Source organism: Acipenser ruthenus, unplaced genomic scaffold (assembly GCF_902713425.1).
Source record: "Acipenser ruthenus unplaced genomic scaffold, fAciRut3.2 maternal haplotype, whole genome shotgun sequence".
NCBI lineage: Eukaryota > Metazoa > Chordata > Actinopteri > Acipenseriformes > Acipenseridae > Acipenser > Acipenser ruthenus.
The window spans coordinates 75,001-93,001 of record NW_026707997.1 but is presented as its reverse complement, the minus strand read 5'-3'; the positions used below and the strand labels follow the sequence as shown (position 1 = coordinate 93,001).

The window sequence follows — 18,001 nt, the reverse complement described above, 5'->3', positions numbered from 1 at the left end:
TTCTGAATGCTGTCTAGATCATTTTGAATGACCTTTGCTGCTGCATCAGTGTTTGCCACTCCTCCTATTTTTGTGTCGTCTGCAAATTTAACAAGTTTGCTTACTATACCAGAATCTAAATCATTAATGTAGATTAGGAATAGCAGAGGACCTAATACTGATCCCTGTGGTACACCACTGGTTACCTCGCTCCATTTTGAGGTTTCTCCTCTAATCAGTACTTTCTGTTTTCTACATGTTAACCACTCCCTAATCCATGTGCATGCATTTCTTGGAATCCCTACTGCTTTCAGTTTGAGAATTAATCTTTTATGCGGGACTTTGTCAAAAGCTTTCTGGAAATCTAAATAAACCATGTCATATGCTTTGCAATCATCCATTGTCGATGTTGCATCCTCAAAAAAATCAAACAGGTTAGTTAGGCATGATCTCCCTTTCCTAAAACCAGCTGACTGTCTGCCAGGATACTGTTACCATATAGGTAATTTTCCGTTTTGGATCTTATTATAGTTTCCATAAGTTTACATATAATAGAAGTCAGGCTTATTGGTCTGTAGTTACCTGGTTCGGTTTTGTCTCCCTTTTTGTAGATCAGTATTACGTTTGCTATTTTCCAGTCTGTCGGTACAACCCCTGTGTCAAGAGACTGTTGCATGATCTTGGTTAGCGGTTTGTAAATAACTTCTTTCATTTCTTTGAGTACTATTGGGAGGATCTCATCTGGCCCAGGGGATTTGTTTATTTTAAGAGCTCCTAGTCCCTTTAACACTTCTGCCTCTGTTATGCTAAAGTTATTTAAAACTGGATAGGAACAGGTCGACATGTGGGGCATGTTGTCCGTGTCCTCCTTTGTAAAAACCTGTGAAAAGTAATCATTTAATATATTTGCTATTTTTTTTTTCTTCGTCTATGATTTTGCCATTTGTGTCTCTTAGACATTTAACCTCCTCTTTGAATGTTCTCTTGCTGTTATAATATTGGAAAAACATTTTTTAATTGGTTTTAGCCCCCTTAGAAATGTTCATTTCTATCTCTCTCCTGGCCTTTCTAACTTCCTTTTTGACTTGTGTTTGCAGTTCCAAGTACTCTTTCTGTGTACTTTGTTTTTGGTCCCTTTTAAACGCTCTGTAAAGTGCCTTTTCTCGCTGAATATATTTTTTTAATTGATCTATTAAACCATTTTGGCCATTCTGTTTTAGATTTAGATTTGTCTACTTTTGGGATGTAATTGTTTTGTGCCTCTAGTACTACATTTTAAAAAAACAGCCATCCTTTTTCTGTGGATGTTTTCTCTGTTTTACTCCAATCTACTTCTGTTAGTCTCTGTTTCATACCTTCATAGTTTGCTTTTCTAAAATTGTAAATCTTAGCTTTAGTCATTACTTCTTTGGCTGAAGTCAAGAGATATTACCAGCTTGTCATGTAACTGGGTAAGCTGCTTTGCAATTAAATTATCCTTCTGAAGATAAACAATGTAACCAAATATATCTGTTAAAGAAGATGCAACAAACGATACAAATCTGTTTGTGTTAACAAAACTTTATTTAGACACCCAAGATTTGACTGGCGAGAAACATCATGGGTTTATTGGAGTTCACAAAGAAAACGTAAGCGTATTTTGAGTTTTTGTTGTTCTTGTTCTAAATGTCATGAATGTAACGTTTAATTTTAAGCACGTTTTTTAAACAACACTACTCACACATGTTTGGTCACTATCACAGCTGCTGCATGAACCTGGGGTTACTGTATTCTGCTGGTGGTAATACAGCACCTCTGGACTTCCAGCACTTGTGTTCAATCAGATTGTTATTGTTAAAGGCAACCAAGATGCTCGGATATATTGTGAGAAGTGTTGAATTTAAATCAAGGGAAGCAATGTTAAAACTTTACAATGCATTAGTAAGACCTCACCTAGAATGTTGTGTTCAGTTCTGGTCACCTCATTACAAAAATGAATGATATTGCTGCTCTAGAAAGAGTGCAAAGAAGAGCAACCAGAATTATCCCGGGTTTAAAAGGCATGTCGTATTCAGACAGGCTAAAAGATTTGAATCTATTCAGTCTTGAACAAAGAAGACGCGGTGATCTGATTCAAGCATTCAAAATCCTAAAAGGTATAGACAATGTCGACCCAGGGGACTTTTTTGACCTGAAAAAAGAAACAAGGACCAGGGGTCACAAATGGAGATTAGATAACGGGGCATTCAGAACAGAAAATAGGAGGCACTTTTTTACACAGAGAATTGTGAGGGTCTGGAACCAACTCCCCAGTAATGTTGTTGAAGCTGACACCCTGGGATCCTTCAAGAAGCTGCTTGATGAGATTCTGGGATCAATAAGCTACTAACAACCAAACGAGCAAGATGGGCTGAATGGCCTCCTCTCGTTTGTAAACTTTCTTATGTTCTTATAAATAAAACTGCATTATGCTCCGCGCTGTCGGATTGTTTTTGTTTTGTAACGCCCCACCACATTGTGGAAGCAACCAGCAAAAAAGCAGCCAAGTTGTGTTTTTAAACAGCCAAAGGCCAGCACTTGCGTTGAGGAAAGTGTAGCGGATATTAACTGCATAGGTTAGTATGTAAATTAATTATAGTTTCTCTCAAGAAAATATTATGTAACTTTTATCAATGTAAAGAAATGCAATTAAAATACCAAGATTAATATATCTTCAATATATCCTTTTTGTGTTTGTTGTATAGCTAATTTTAATATTTTCAACAATATTCCCTATTAACTTAATAGGTTGCATATCTTAACCGTGCTTTACATCCAAAAATAAAGATCATACAAATCAGCTTAAAAGTAAAATTACTTGTTTATTTCAATGTTACAGAAGTTCTGTGCAGCAAGAAATTCAATTACTCATCATATAGTTACCAAACTTGTATTTAGAAATAGGTTTAAAACTGTCTCGTAACAAAGTTGTTCACTCCTCGTGGTTCCAAAGATTTTGCAAAGTCCAAAGAATGAGGTTTAGTTTTCCTATTCTAGGTGATTTCCTCAAATAAATGAATTCCTGGAGTTGGTCTTTTTCAATAGTTGGTAGAAATGTCCAGCAGGGTGCAAGCATGAAGCTTCCTTTTAGTTGGAAGTTGGACACAGTCAGTGGCTCCTCTCAGCATGTCAGCTGGCAGGCTGGAGCTGTCAAAGGTCTCTCATCCTTGTGGCTTGTTGGTGTGCAGAATAGCCAGCAGAGCTCAGTTTGTGCAAAGCCGATGTTAAGAGCAAGCATATGGAGAATGGGGAAAGAATGGAGAGAGCACTCGTGTCTGTGACAAACAGGCCTTTTTCAAACCTTCAAAAAACAGACAGTTCTTACAAATTCTCCAATTGCATAGCTATGTCTGAGAACCAATGACTTCAGAACACATATCAATGATTGGGTCATTGTCTGTTAGGTTCTAGAATACCACTAGACATGTTAATGCCAACATGTATCTTCAATCCACAAGTGGGCTAATCCCTTTGAAGAACCATCCAGACTTATTGTCAAAATCAGAACAGTTTTGTTTATTTAAAACAATAACGCTAGCTTGTGACCACAGTGGGGTCTTTTTTGTTTAGGAAGAGACGACAAACCCTTATAACCTATCCAACATTGTGACAGGACAGCGTCACTGGCAAGCTGTTTCTACCAGGAAGGAGACTCAGACACAAGGAAGATGCAGGTTTAAACACTAATGCATACTTTTAATAAAAAATAAAGAAAGAAAGAAAGAAAACGCTAAACAGACACGAACAAAAATACATTAACAAAACAAAAGGCACAAGGGCCAAAACAAAAGGTCTGTACAAAACACTCACGGACATAAAGAATACAGAACATGGAACACGGAACACTCACCTCCACCAGCATCAATCCTAATCAACCTATTCTCGCCAGTGGCTGGAGCCTTAATTAATCATTTCATCGTTTATTCAATTCCTGACTCCAGCCACATTCCCACGTGTTTTTGAAGTTCTGCGCTGGTGATGACCTAATAAATCAAAAGGAATAGAAAAAAACATGCACAATAAAAATAGCCCAAAAATAGCCAAACCCCAAAAGACAATATTTACCCACTAGATTCTTTCAAACCAAGCCAGATTTGGCTGGAAAACCGCCAGCACTCCTTGTGCTGTCAGGAGCTGAGCTTGAGACGATGTATTGTCATTGTGATATGTCATCTGAGGTTTTTATTGTATTTTTTAGGGTAAGCTGGAAGCGGAGGGGGTCCCCGGCCTGAATTTGAGGGATTTGGATCTCACCTCCGATGAGTTTATTTTGGACGAGGTTGACAGTAAGATATGGGGTTTCTATTTCATTTATTTAAAGAAGTTGTTATTAATTGTGCTGATCATGTGTTTGTTATGTATTGTATATAAAGTTCAATATCAAATTTGAAGTATTGAAAAAAATATCTGCTATGCACTTTTCTCAAGCTCTCGTCCTGCTGCGGAGACTTCAGCCGTCAGCCAGGGTATTGTGCACAATATTCATGAAGTGTTTTCACATCAGACTAGTAACTGTCACTGTATACCTATAGCAAAAGCCCACCTACACCTTAACCTGCTAATTTCAAAGTAGGCGCTTTGAATGCTAGACTCTGTAGCTGGCAAGTGAAAGTGCACAGGGTGCAGGTCTTGATGATTGACAGTCATTTAAACAAATGAGAGCATTCTAGCACTGCTTCAGTCAACGAGATCTGTTAGAACATGATGAAATGACTGACAATGAAGCTACAGTAGCCTGTTAAGGGATCACTGAGTTGACAAACAGTGACCTCTAGCCATTCAGAGCGGAACGGAGACGGGACAGACAGCAAGTATAAGAACTACACAAACTAGAGATGATTTCTAAATTATTATTTTTGGTAAGAAAATAAAAAATAGCGAGTGGTTTTACTGACGTTTTTTGTATATAAATTTATTTCAGTCAAACTCATTTTTTGGGGGAATTCGACATTTAACAAGCTTTACAGATTAAAATCGAAAAGTAGTAAGTCTACTTATGAGTACCATAGACCCTGTAACTTTCATTATTGCATTGATCACCAATGCGTTCTGGAGTTTAGAATAGGAAATCTACACTGTATGGGAGTCAATACAAAGAACAAACCTTTGTGTGTCTGAGCTGTAATGCAGGGCTTGTATTAAAAAAAATCTTTACCATCTGGGAGCATGTGTGTCATAAGATATACCAGTGTGCAGAAACAGTAAACGTCGTGTGTGTTTGTGTTTGTAGTTCACATCCAGGCGAATCTGGAAGATGAACTGGTCAAGGAAGCTTTGAAGACAGTAAGTGAACTCTACTCTGTGCTTTCCTACTGAGCTGCGCTGTGTGTAAACCAGACCTGCACAAACTGATATTGGATTATTGTGATGAAGCTCTCCACAGAAACCAGGTGCTGGCAATCAGGTGAGGGTCATTGGTGTTGATCTGGCTAATGTACCATTCCAAGTGAAACCAGTGAAGAAACAGCTGCTTGAATGTGTGTGGAGTGCTGTTCACAGAGACAAACCAGTGAAGAAACAGCTGCTTGAATGTGTGTGGAGTGCTGTTCACAGAGACAAACCAGTGAAACAGCTGCTTGAATGTGTGTGGAGTGCTGTTCACAGAGACAAACCAGTGAAACAGCTGCTTGAATGTGTGTGGAGTGCTGTTCTCTACAGAGACAAACCAGTGAAACAGTTGCTTGAATATGTGTGGAGTGCTGTTCACAGAGACAAACCAGTGAAGAAACAGCTGCTTGAATGTGTGTGGAGTGCTGTTCAGAGACAAACCAGTGAAGAAACAGCTGCTTGAATGTGTGTGGAGTGCTGTTCACAGAGACAAACCAGTGAAGAAACAGCTGCTTGAATGTGTGTGGAGTGCTGTTCAGAGACAAACCAGTGAAGAAACAGCTGCTTGAATGTGTGTGGAGTGCTGTTCTCTACAGAGACAAACCAGTGAAGAAACAGCTGCTTGAATGTGTGTGGAGTGCTGTTCTCTACAGAGTCAAACCAGTGAAGAAACAGCTGCTTGAATGTGTGTGGAGTGCTGTTCACAGAGACAAACCAGTGAAGAAACAGCTGCTTGAATGTGTGTGGAGTGCTGTTCACAGAGACAAACCAGTGAAGAAACAGCTGCTTGAATGTGTGTGGAGTGCTGTTCAGAGACAAACCAGTGAAGAAACAGCTGCTTGAATGTGTGTGGAGTGCTGTTCAGAGACAAACCAGTGAAGAAACAGCTGCTTGAATGTGTGTGGAGTGCTGTTCTCTACAGAGACAAACCAGTGAAGAAACAGCTGCTTGAATGTGTGTGGAGTGCTGTTCACAGAGACAAACCAGTGAAGAAACAGCTGCTTGAATGTGTGTGGAGTGCTGTTCACAGAGACAAACCAGTGAAGAAACAGCTGCTTGAATGTGTGTGGAGTGCTGTTCAGAGACAAACCAGTGAAGAAACAGCTGCTTGAATGTGTGTGGAGTGCTGTTCTCTACAGAGACAAACCAGTGAAGAAACAGCTGCTTGAATGTGTGTGGAGTGCTGTTCTCTACAGAGTCAAACCAGTGAAGAAACAGCTGCTTGAATGTGTGTGGAGTGCTGTTCACAGAGACAAACCAGTGAAGAAACAGCTGCTTGAATGTGTGTGGAGTGCTGTTCACAGAGACAAACCAGTGAAGAAACAGCTGCTTGAATGTGTGTGGAGTGCTGTTCAGAGACAAACCAGTGAAGAAACAGCTGCTTGAATGTGTGTGGAGTGCTGTTCACAGACAAACCAGTGAAGAAACAGCTGCTTGAATGTGTGTGGAGTGCTGTTCTCTACAGAGACAAACCAGTGAAGAAACAGCTGCTTGAATGTGTGTGGAGTGCTGTTCACAGAGACAAACCAGTGAAGAAACAGCTGCTTGAATGTGTGTGGAGTGCTGTTCACAGAGACAAACCAGTGAAGAAACAGCTGCTTGAATGTGTGTGGAGTGCTGTTCTCTACAGAGACAAACCAGTGAAGAAACAGCTGCTTGAATGTGCGTGGAGTGCTGTTCACAGAGACAAACCAGTGAAGAAACAGCTGCTTGAATGTGTGTGGAGTGCTGTTCAGAGACAAACCAGTGAAGAAACAGCTGCTTGAATGTGTGTGGAGTGCTGTTCAGAGACAAACCAGTGAAGAAACAGCTGCTTGAATGTGTGTGGAGTGCTGTTCAGAGACAAACCAGTGAAGAAACAGCTGCTTGAATGTGTGTGGAGTGCTGTTCACAGAGACAAACCAGTGAAGAAACAGCTGCTTGAATGTGTGTGGAGTGCTGTTCTCCACAGAGACAAACATTTCACACCAAGCGCGTAACATTGAATACTGTACATCTTGTGGAGGCTTTCATACAGGCCGCATGGCATAAAACAGACTCGTCGGAAATAAACTGTGTTCCTATTTCTCTGCAGGCATCCGGTGTAAATTGTACTTATTTAACCAATGTGTTTATGAAAAATATACATCATTACGGCAAATAATTGTTTTTATTACTGTGTTCAAAAATTAAATTGTTGATACATACTGTCTGTAAAGCGCTTGGAGATACCATGGTATGAAAGGCGCTATATCAATCAATCAATAGAATAAATAAATAAATAAAATAAAAATATTTTCTCAATAAAAAGAATGACATTTAGATTGTGCATGGTTTCTGAGTGCGCTACAAAACTGCCCCTTTAAAAAAAAATAACAAACCAGAGAGCAGAAAGGTCACAGCAACACCCTCGCAGGCACCATGGGGTCCAGAAACAGGGTTTGGAAAAATAGAAGATAGAAAAAAAGAATAGAAAGCAGATAAACCTCTTGTTTATCCACAGTTTTTAAAAAGATGGTCACCCAACCACATTTATTTTGTTGAGCAATGTTTAGTTTTGGAGAAAATTTGCGTTTATTTTCAAGAGACGACTTGGGGTGGGACCAGGGGAGTACGTGTTAGAAAGTTACACCGAGGTCCCTGCATTGTGCAAAAAACGATGCAAGTAGTAAAGTGTGAGTATTAATTATTGGGTGTAAAATAGCGAAGGAGTACAGTAAAGATAGACTGCTCTACAGTGTGCCAAAGATAACACCACTCGAAATTACTAATGAAATGTTGTATACTAAATATTTATAACACATTCCAATTTGTTTTTATATTTTCTGCAAAATACATAGAACTTTATTACAGTAATCCGTCGCGTATCCGACTGTGATGGGATGAGTAAGGGCGAATATGTAAAAGGCTGATAAATTAATCCTGTTTTAAATACCATTATACGCAGCTGTAACAATTACTGTACTATATTATTACTGTTTTGAGAGTCAGCTTTTGTTAGGGAGCTCCCCTAAATCCCTTGTTTAGAAAGATACAGGGTACTAGTGCTTGTGACAGAGTAGCCATCTGCTGTGTGGATGCGTGCATTCGCTGCTGAGTGACAGGCAGGAGAGGTTGAAGTTGATACGCCCCGCAGGTGAACAGGATTTATTTACATATTGCAGCGCTGAGCTGTGGGGTTTCCAGGACATAATGAGACAGACAACAGTTGCGGTTCAAAGCAGTAGGAAACAACTGTGTGTTTTTTTTTTAGTTTTTTTTTTAAGCTTTTAGTGAACAATGGCTCTTGTTCCTCTCCTCTCCTCTCACTCGCAAACTCAACCTTCTCTCCCTCTCTCTCACTTCTCCTGTCGCCAGGTCCCAAACTGTTATCTCCACACACACACCCAAATCCCTCCCCATTCCTCACTCATTGGTCCAACACGCACTCACACACAGGCAGTCTCTCAGCTCTGTCACACAAGCACCAAAACACACAGTGAACGCTAACAGATCTGAACAAGAATAACACAGTTTACAAACACACATTACAGAGTACTCCCATCCCCTTCCCCAGTCCATAATCAGGTCCATTCCCACATTGTCTTGCAAATCCGCTGCCCCAACACTACAGTGTTTACACACTGAACAGCTCACGTGACACTACCAGCAGTGGCAGCGCACGCAGCACTACAACACAGTGTACGAAAACGTTGGTAGGCTCTACAATCTTCTCAGATCAATAATAAGCTAACGCTGCTGAAGAGATTGATCATGATGAAATAAACTGTTAGGGAGGATCTGTGACGGGCGGATACGCGATGGATTACTGTATTTAGTTATCATGAAATGGTGCTGCTGTTATAGAGCTTGGTGCTGAAAGATATGAAAATGTAATTACGTACTTTAAGGAAGTCATGTGTTCAGTGACCGCGCTTCACATTGATTGATGCCTTTGGTGTAAAAGCAACATAACGGCGTCAAAATACACAGAATGCTGGCGCTTTGACGTGACGCGCTTGGTGTGAAAAGACTTCAAGACAAGCAGCAATCATCACAAATCCAAGCAGCTGTTTCTTCTCTTTTTTCTCTTGGAATGGTAAATCAGCCCGATCGACACCAATGCTGATTTCTGAGGAGAGCTCAATACGAATAATCGTGTGGAGTGGAGTCCCTCCGCCATTTACTGGCATGGGGATTCCAAACCCTGTGATCAGTTTGGATAAACCATCGTCACAAAGGCTCCCCTTGTCAGCAATGCAAGGCCTGCTACCTATCAATGCCGCAGAGGCTTCAGTTCTGTTCAGAAGCAATTTTTTGCTGGAACAGTTTGCAAATAATCTAAGCAGAACCAGCATTTGAAAATGATAGAGAAGACACACAAAATAGGATATTAAACAGGTTGAAATATTAGGAACATTTTGAAAATATAAAGAAGACTTTTAAATAAGCAAAGGGCAGAACTTCGTTAACAATAACAAGAAAGTGGTTGTATTGTAGTGTCAAACTGAAGAGGATTGTGGGGCACTGTCTGTCTGAACTCTTAAGCTTTAATGAAACTAAACACTCTTTAGGATGTAGTTATCAAACACCAAGAAGGAGGAATTATACTGTAGCGTCGAACTGCACAGGATTGAGTGTGTGTTTTTTTTACATTTTTTTTTAAATATAAATTTAGTGTGTCCCAATTATTATTTTCCACCCGATTTTCTCCCAATTTGGAATGCCTCTCAGCGCAGCAATTCCTCACACGGCTCAGGAGACCCTGAAAGTTCAGCGGGCGTCCTCCGATCCCACAAGTGAGCCAGCTTCCTTTTCACCCAGGACCTCAAGAGCGGATGTCAGTGAGTTACTGACCTCTGGAAGACAAAGGCCAGCCTTGCAGGTGTCTGCCTTTGAGCACACCAGGCGCCTGGCCAGCAGGGTCCGCTGTAGCGCGATGAGGAGAAGCAGCCTATGCCTGTTTTGTCTCCTAACTCACGGGAGCACCAAAGCCAATGCAAAGCTCCTTTTCGGAGTCCCCAGTGAAGAACGGCCGCTTTGCACAGCCAGGACGCAAACATGCGCTGTATGACTCGCCCTGCACACCATGCGGCCGTGCTTCTACCGGGTGAGCCACTCAGGGACCCCCTGAGTGTGTATCTTTAACCCTTTCTCTCTGTGCTCTCTATCGCCCCCTCATTGTCTGTTTTAGGGTGTTGACCTAAGGCAGTACTCGAAGCAGGTTGAAACAGAACTGCAGCACATTGAGCAGGCTTCCATCAAAGACTGTATCTTTTCAAACCAGGCAAACGGTAGCGTCTTCATCAGTGCATTATTGAGGTGAAACTAGAAGTCGTCAAGCAGGCAAATGCTTGTGGCTTCATCAGTGTTGAAACTAGAAGAAACTGAGTAAAGCAGACAAGTGTTTTAATACCTTCATCACCCTTTGAATTAACACATTGTCCTTAAACCTGTGTGTGCCAGACATCAAGGAGAGCCAAAATATTGCATCCCTACATAACCAGATAACTGCCTGCGACTCTATACTGGAGGTAAGAATCACATCATTACTCTCCCCACACCCTCCCTACTCTTCCCCCTCTCCTATATCTCTCACCTCCTCTCCCTCTCGCCTCTCTCAGCGCATGGAGCAGATGCTGAGCTCGTTCCAGGCTGACCTTTCCTCGATCTCCTGTGAGATCCAGACCCTGCAGGAGCAGTCTGTCGCCATGAACATCAAGCTGAAGAACCGGCAGTCCGTGCGCAGCGAGCTCAGCCAGCTGGTGGATGAGCTGGTGGTGCCCAGCACCATGATCGGGTGAGAGCCACGACCCCCTCCTAGTTTGGGACACTAACCATTGAGCCACACTGAGAAAGGGAGAGAGATACAGACACACTGAGACAGACATAGACACACTCAATGAGACAAACACACACAGAGACACAGAGACACTACTACTGCTGACTGAATTTCAGTATTGTCCTCTCCTCTGTGCGGTGTCTCTGTGTATCAGTGTAGTCCTCTCTCCTCACTGTGCGGTGTCTCTGTGTTTCAGTGTAGTCCTCTCTCCTCACTGTGCGGTGTCTCTGTGTTTCAGTGTAGTCCTCTCTCCTCACTGTGCGGTGTCTCTGTTTCAGTATAGTCCTCTCTCCTCACTGTGCGGTGTCTCTGTGTTTCAGTGTAGTCCTCTCTCCTCACTGTGCGGTGTCTCTGTGTTTCAGTGTAGTCCTCTCTCCTCACTGTGCGGTGTCTCTGTGTTTCAGTGTAGTCCTCTCTCCTCACTGTGCGGTGTCTCTGTGTTTCAGTGTAGTCCTCTCTCCTCACTGTGCGGTGTCTCTGTGTTTCAGTGTAGTCCTCTCTCCTCACTGTGCGGTGTCTCTGTGTTTCAGTGTAGTCCTCTCTCCTCACTGTGCGGTGTCTCTGTGTTTCAGTGTAGTCCTCTCTCCTCACTGTGCGGTGTCTCTGTGTTTCAGTGTAGTCCTCTCTCCTCACTGTGCGGTGTCTCTGTGTTTCAGTGTAGTCCTCTCTCCTCACTGTGCGGTGTCTCTGTGTTTCAGTGTAGTCCTCTCTCCTCACTGTGCGGTGTCTCTGTGTTTCAGTGTAGTCCTCTCTCCTCACTGTGCGGTGTCTCTGTGTTTCAGTGTAGTCCTCTCTCCTCACTGTGCGGTGTCTCTGTGTTTCAGTGTAGTCCTCTCTCCTCACTGTGCGGTGTCTCTGTGTTTCAGTGTAGTCCTCTCTCCTCACTGTGCGGTGTCTCTGTGTTTCAGTGTAGTCCTCTCTCCTCACTGTGCGGTGTCTCTGTGTTTCAGTGTAGTCCTCTCTCCTCACTGTGCGGTGTCTCTGTGTTTCAGTGTAGTCCTCTCTCCTCACTGTGCGGTGTCTCTGTGTTTCAGTGTAGTCCTCTCTCCTCACTGTGCGGTGTCTCTGTGTTTCAGTGTAGTCCTCTCTCCTCACTGTGCGGTGTCTCTGTGTTTCAGTGTAGTCCTCTCTCCTCACTGTGCGGTGTCTCTGTGTTTCAGTGTAGTCCTCTCTCCTCACTGTGCGGTGTCTCTGTGTTTCAGTGTAGTCCTCTCTCCTCACTGTGCGGTGTCTCTGTGTTTCAGTATAGTCCTCTCCTCACTGTGCGGTGTCTCTGTGTTTCAGTGTAGTCCTCTCTCCTCACTGTGCGGTGTCTCTGTCTGTATTTTCTGTTTCAGTGTAATCCTGGACACGCCGGTGGTGGAGCAGGAGTTTGTGGAGCAGCTGCATGAGCTCAACAACAAGATCAACTATGTGAAGGAGCAGTCCTTTAGAGAGACACTCGCTTGTCAGGACGTGCAGGACATCCTGGACAGGCTCAAGATCAAGGTGAGACACAGAGACAGAAACACACCCTGAGACCGAGACACACTCTTAGAAAGTGAGACTTTTCTTTCCTCCCTGCACTCTCCTTGTTTTCCAGTCTCTCTCTTCTGTGGTTGATGTTTATTGTTGTTGTTGTTGTCTCTGTCTCCAGGCGGTGTCCAAGATCCGCGAGTTCATCCTTCAGAAGATCTACTCCTTCAGGAAACCCATGACTAACTACCAGATACCTCAGAACGCACTGCTCAAATACAGGTACAGAGCCAAACTGCTCAAATACAGGTACAGAACGCACTGCTCAAATACAGCTACAGAACGCACTGCTCAAATACAGGGGAGAGAACGCACTGCTCAAATACAGCTACAGAACGTACTGCTCAAATACAGCTACAGAACGCACTGCTCAAATACAGCTACAGAACGCACTGCTCAAATACAGCTACAGAGCCCACTGCTCAAATACAGGGGAGAGAACGCACTGCTCAAATACAGCTACAGAACGCACTGCTCAAATACAGGGGAGAGAACGCACTGCTCAAATACAGGTACAGAACGCACTGCTCAAATACAGGTACAGAACGCACTGCTCAAATACAGGGGAGAGAACGCACTGCTCAAATACAGGGGAGAGAACGCACTGCTCAAATACAGGGGAGAGAACGCACTGCTCAAATACAGCTACAGAACGCACTGCTCAAATACAGGGGAGAGAACGCACTGCTCAAATACAGGGGAGAGAACGCACTGCTCAAATACAGGGGAGAGAACGCACTGCTCAAATACAGCTACAGAACGCACTGCTCAAATACAGGGGAGAGAACGCACTGCTCAAATACAGGGGAGAGAACGCACTGCTCAAATACAGGGGAGAGAACGCACTGCTCAAATACAGGGGAGAGAACGCACTGCTCCAATACAGGGGAGAGAACACACTGCTCAAATACAGGGGAGAGAACGCACTGCTCAAATACAGGGGAGAGAACGCACTGCTCAAATACAGGTACAGAACGCACTGCTCAAATACAGGGGAGAGAACGCACTGCTCAAATACAGGGGAGAGAACGCACTGCTCAAATACAGGGGAGAGAACGCACTGCTCAAATACAGGGGAGAGAATGCACTGCTCAAATACAGCTACAGAACGCACTGCTCAAATACAGGGGAGAGAACGCACTGCTCAAATACAGCTACAGAACGCACTGCTCAAATGCAGGGGAGAGAACGCACTGCTCAAATGCAGGGGAGAGAACGCACTGCTCAAATACAGGGGAGAGAACGCACTGCTCAAATACAGGGGAGAGAACGCACTGCTCAAATACAGGGGAGAGAACGCACTGCTCAAATACAGGGGAGAGAACGCACTGCTCAAATACAGGGGAGAGAACGCACTGCTCAAATACAGGGGAGAGAACGCACTGCTCAAATACAGGGGAGAGAACGCACTGCTCAAATACAGGGGAGAGAACGCACTGCTCAAATGCAGGGGAGAGAACGCACTGCTCAAATACAGGGGAGAGAACGTACTGCTCAAATACAGGGGAGAGAACGCACTGCTCAAATACAGGGGAGAGAACGCACTGCTCAAATGCAGGGGAGAGAACGCACTGCTCAAATACAGGGGAGAGAACGCACTGCTCAAATACAGGGGAGAGAACGCACTGCTCAAATACAGGGGAGAGAACATCTGTATTTTATTCTCGCTCTCTCTGTAGATTTTTCTACCAGTTCCTGTTGGCTAACGAGCGCCACGTAGCGAAAGAGGTCCGAGACGAGTATGTGGACAGCATGAGTAAGATCTACTTCTCCTACTTCAAATCGTACACTGGCAGACTAATGAAAGTGCAGGTGAGCCCACACCCAATACACACCCCCCCCCCACATCCCTCTGCAACCCCTCTCTCCTCTCTCTCTCTCTCTCACCCATTTCCTACTTCAGATCATACACAGGCAAGCTGATGAAAGTGCAGGTGAGCCCACACCCAATACACGGACTCCTCCCGCTACCTCCCTCCCCATCTCCCTCACCCCTGTCCTACTTCAACAGACGTGGCTTCAGCAAGAAACCAGAAATTGACTGTAAAGATTGTAACGGTCTCTCTCGTCTGTCACTGTGTCTGTTTGCAGTACGAGGAGGTGGCTGATAAAGATGACCTGATGGGAGTGGAGGACACCGCCAAGAAAGATATCCTTTAATACATCAAACGGAACCAGTGTGATTTCATAAGAACATAAGAAAGTTTACAAACGAGAGGAGGCCATTCGGCCCATCTTGCTCGTTTGGTTGTTAGTAGCTTGTTGATCCCAGAATCTCATCAAGCAGCTTCTTGAAGGACCCCAGGGTGTCAGCTTCAACAACATTACTAGGGAGTTGGTTCCAGACCCTCACAATTCTCTGTGTAAAAAAAGTTCCTCCTATTTTCTGTTCTGAATGCCCCTTTATCTAATCTCCATTTGTGACCCCTGGTCCTTGTTTTTTTTTTCAGGTCGAAAAAGTCCCCTGGGTCGACATTGTCAATACCTTACAGAATGTTGAATTCTTGAATCAGATCGCAGCGTAGTCTTCTTTGTTCAAGACTGAAAAGAATCAGTTATTTTAGCCTGTCTGCATACAACATGCCTTTTAAACCCGAGATAATTCTGGTCGCTCTTCTTTGCACTCTTTCTAGAGCAGCAATATCTTTTTTGTAATGAGGTGACCAGAACTGAACACAATATTCTAGATGAGGTCTTACTAATGCATTGGAAAGTTTTAACATTACTTCCCTTGATTTAAATTCAACACTTCTCACAATATATCCGAGCATCTTGTTGGCCTTTTTTATAGCTTCCCCACATTGTCTAGATGAAGACATTTCTGAGTCAACATAAACTCCTAGGTCTTTTTCATAGTTCCCTTCTTCAATTTCAGTATCTCCCATATGATATTTACAATGCTCATTTTTATTGCCTGCGTGCAGTACCTTACACTTTTCTCTATTAAATGTCATTTGCCATGTGTCTGCCCAGTTCTGAATGCTGTCTAGATCATTTTGAATGACCTTTGCTGCTGCAACAATGTTTGCCACTCCTCCTATTTTTGTGTTGTCTGCAAATCCTGTTTGTGTGTTTGACTGTGCATGTGTTTAATTGTTTTCAATTGATGGTGAGTGTGCATATGAGCATGAGAGTGAGTGTGTTTTCCTTGACGGTGAGTGCGAGGGTGTTTTCCTTGATGGTGATGGTGAGTGTGAGTGTTTTCCTTGATGGTGATGGTGAGTGTGAGTGTGTTTTCCTTGATGGTGATGGTGAGTGTGAGTGTGTTTTCCTTGACGGTGAGTGTGAGTGTGTTTTCCTTGACGGTGAGTGTGAGTGTGTTTTCCTTGATGGTGACGGTGAGTGTGAGTGTGTTTTCCTTGACGGTGAGTGTGAGTGTGTTTTCCTTGATGGTGACGGTGAGTTTGAGTGTGTTTTCCTTGATGGTGACAGTGAGTGTGAGTGTGTTTTCCAGGAGTGCGAGTGTGTTTTCCTTGACGGTGAGTGTGAGTGTGTTTTCCAGGAGTGCGAGTGTGTTTTCCTTGACGGTGAGTGTGAGTGTGTTTTCCTTAATGGTGATAGTGAGTGTGAGTGTGTTTTCCTTGACGGTGAGTGTGAGTGTGTTTTCCTTGACGGTGAGTGTGAGTGTGTTTTCCTTGACGGTGAGTGTGAGTGTGTTTCCCTTGACGGTGACGGTGAGTGTGAGTGTGTTTTCCTTGACGGTGACGGTGAGTGTGAGTGTGTTTTCCTTGGCGGTGACGGTGAGTGTGAGTGTGTTTTCCAGGAGTGTGAGTGTGTTTTCCTTGATGGTGAGTGTGAGTGTGAGTGTGTTTTCCTTGACGGTGAGTGTGAGTGTGTTTTCCAGGAGTGCGAGTGTGTTTTCCTTGACGGTGAGTGTGAGTGTGTTTTCCTTGATGGTGACGGTGAGTGTGAGTGTGTTTTCCAGGAGTGTGAGTGTGTTTTCCTTGATGGTGATGGTGAGTGTGAGTGTTTCTTCCTTGACGGTGAGTGTGAGTGTGTTTTCCTTGACGGTGAGTGTGAGTGTGTTTTCCTTGATGGTGACGGTGAATTTGAGTGTGTTTTCCAGGAGTGTGAGTGTGTTTTCCTTGACGGTGAGTGTGTTTTCCTTGATGGTGAGTGTGAGTGTGTTTTCCTTGATGGTGACGGTGAGTGTGAGTGTTTTCCTTGACGGTGAGTGTGAGTGTGTTTTCCTTGATGGTGAGTGTGAGTGTGAGTGTGTTTTCCTTGATGGTGACGGTGAGTTTGAGTGTTTTTTCCAGGAGTGTGAGTGTGTTTTCCTTGATGGTGACGGTGAGTGTGAGTGTGTTTTCCTTGACGGTGACGGTGAGTGTGTTTTCCTTGACGGTGAGTGTGAGTTTGAGTGTGTTTTCCTTGATGGTGACGGTGAGTGTGAGTGTGTTTTCCTTGATGGTGAGTGTGAGTTTGAGTGTGTTTTCCTTGATGGTGATGGTGAGTGTGAGTGTGTTTTCCTTGATGGTGACGGTGAGTGTGTTTTCCTTGATGGTGACGGTGAGTGTGTTTTCCTTGACGGTGAGTGTGAGTGTGTTTTCCTTGATGGTGAGTGTGAGTGTGTTTTCCTTGATGGTGAGTGTGAGTTTGAGTGTGTTTTCCTTGACGGTGACGGTGAGTGTGTTTTCCTTGACGGTGAGTGTGAGTGTGTTTTCCTTGATGGTGACGGTGAGTGTGAGTGTGTTTTCCTTGACGGTGAGTGTGAGTGTGTTTTCCTTGATGGTGACGGTGAGTGTGAGTGTGTTTTCCTTGATGGTGAGTGTGAGTTTGAGTGTGTTTTCCTTGACGGTGACGGTGAGTGTGAGTGTGTTTTCCTTGACGGTGACGGTGAGTGTGAGTGTGTTTTCCTTGACGGTGACGGTGAGTTTGAGTGTGTTTTCCTTGACGGTGACGGTGAGTGTGAGTGTGTTTTCCTTGATGGTGACGGTGAGTGTGAGTGTGTTTTCCTTGACGGTGAGTGTGAGTGTGTTTTCCTTGATGGTGAGTGTGAGTGTGTTTTCCTTGATGGTGAGTGTGAGTTTGAGTGTGTTTTCCTTGATGGTGACGGTGAGTGTGTTTTCCTTGACGGTGAGTGTGAGTGTGTTTTCCTTGATGGTGACGGTGAGTGTGAGTGTGTTTTCCTTGACGGTGAGTGTGAGTGTGTTTTCCTTGACGGTGAGTGTGAGTGTGTTTTCCTTGACGGTGAGTGTGAGTGTGTTTTCCTTGACGGTGAGTGTGAGTGTGTTTTCCTTGATGGTGAGTGTGAGTGTGTTTCCCTTGACGGTGACGGTGAGTGTGAGTGTGTTTTCCTTGACGGTGACGGTGAGTGTGAGTGTGTTTTCCAGGAGTGTGAGTGTGTTTTCCTTGATGGTG

The 18,001-nt window shown here is 43.8% G+C and overlaps 1 protein-coding gene across 1 annotated transcript in view; it reads left to right on the top strand.

The window, feature by feature from the left end:
- The window catches only part of LOC117434040 (vacuolar protein sorting-associated protein 52 homolog), a 42,317-nt gene that overhangs the window by 2,640 nt on the left and 21,676 nt on the right, over window positions 1-18,001 (top strand). Inside the window, exons 2-10 of the mRNA XM_059019617.1 lie at window positions 4,196-4,283; window positions 5,228-5,280; window positions 10,478-10,553; window positions 10,750-10,817; window positions 10,908-11,083; window positions 12,463-12,613; window positions 12,762-12,862; window positions 14,320-14,452; window positions 14,732-14,789. Of these exons, the coding sequence (XP_058875600.1) occupies window positions 4,196-4,283; window positions 5,228-5,280; window positions 10,478-10,553; window positions 10,750-10,817; window positions 10,908-11,083; window positions 12,463-12,613; window positions 12,762-12,862; window positions 14,320-14,452; window positions 14,732-14,789 (904 nt within the window). The remainder of the gene's footprint in view (window positions 1-4,195; window positions 4,284-5,227; window positions 5,281-10,477; window positions 10,554-10,749; window positions 10,818-10,907; window positions 11,084-12,462; window positions 12,614-12,761; window positions 12,863-14,319; window positions 14,453-14,731; window positions 14,790-18,001) is intronic.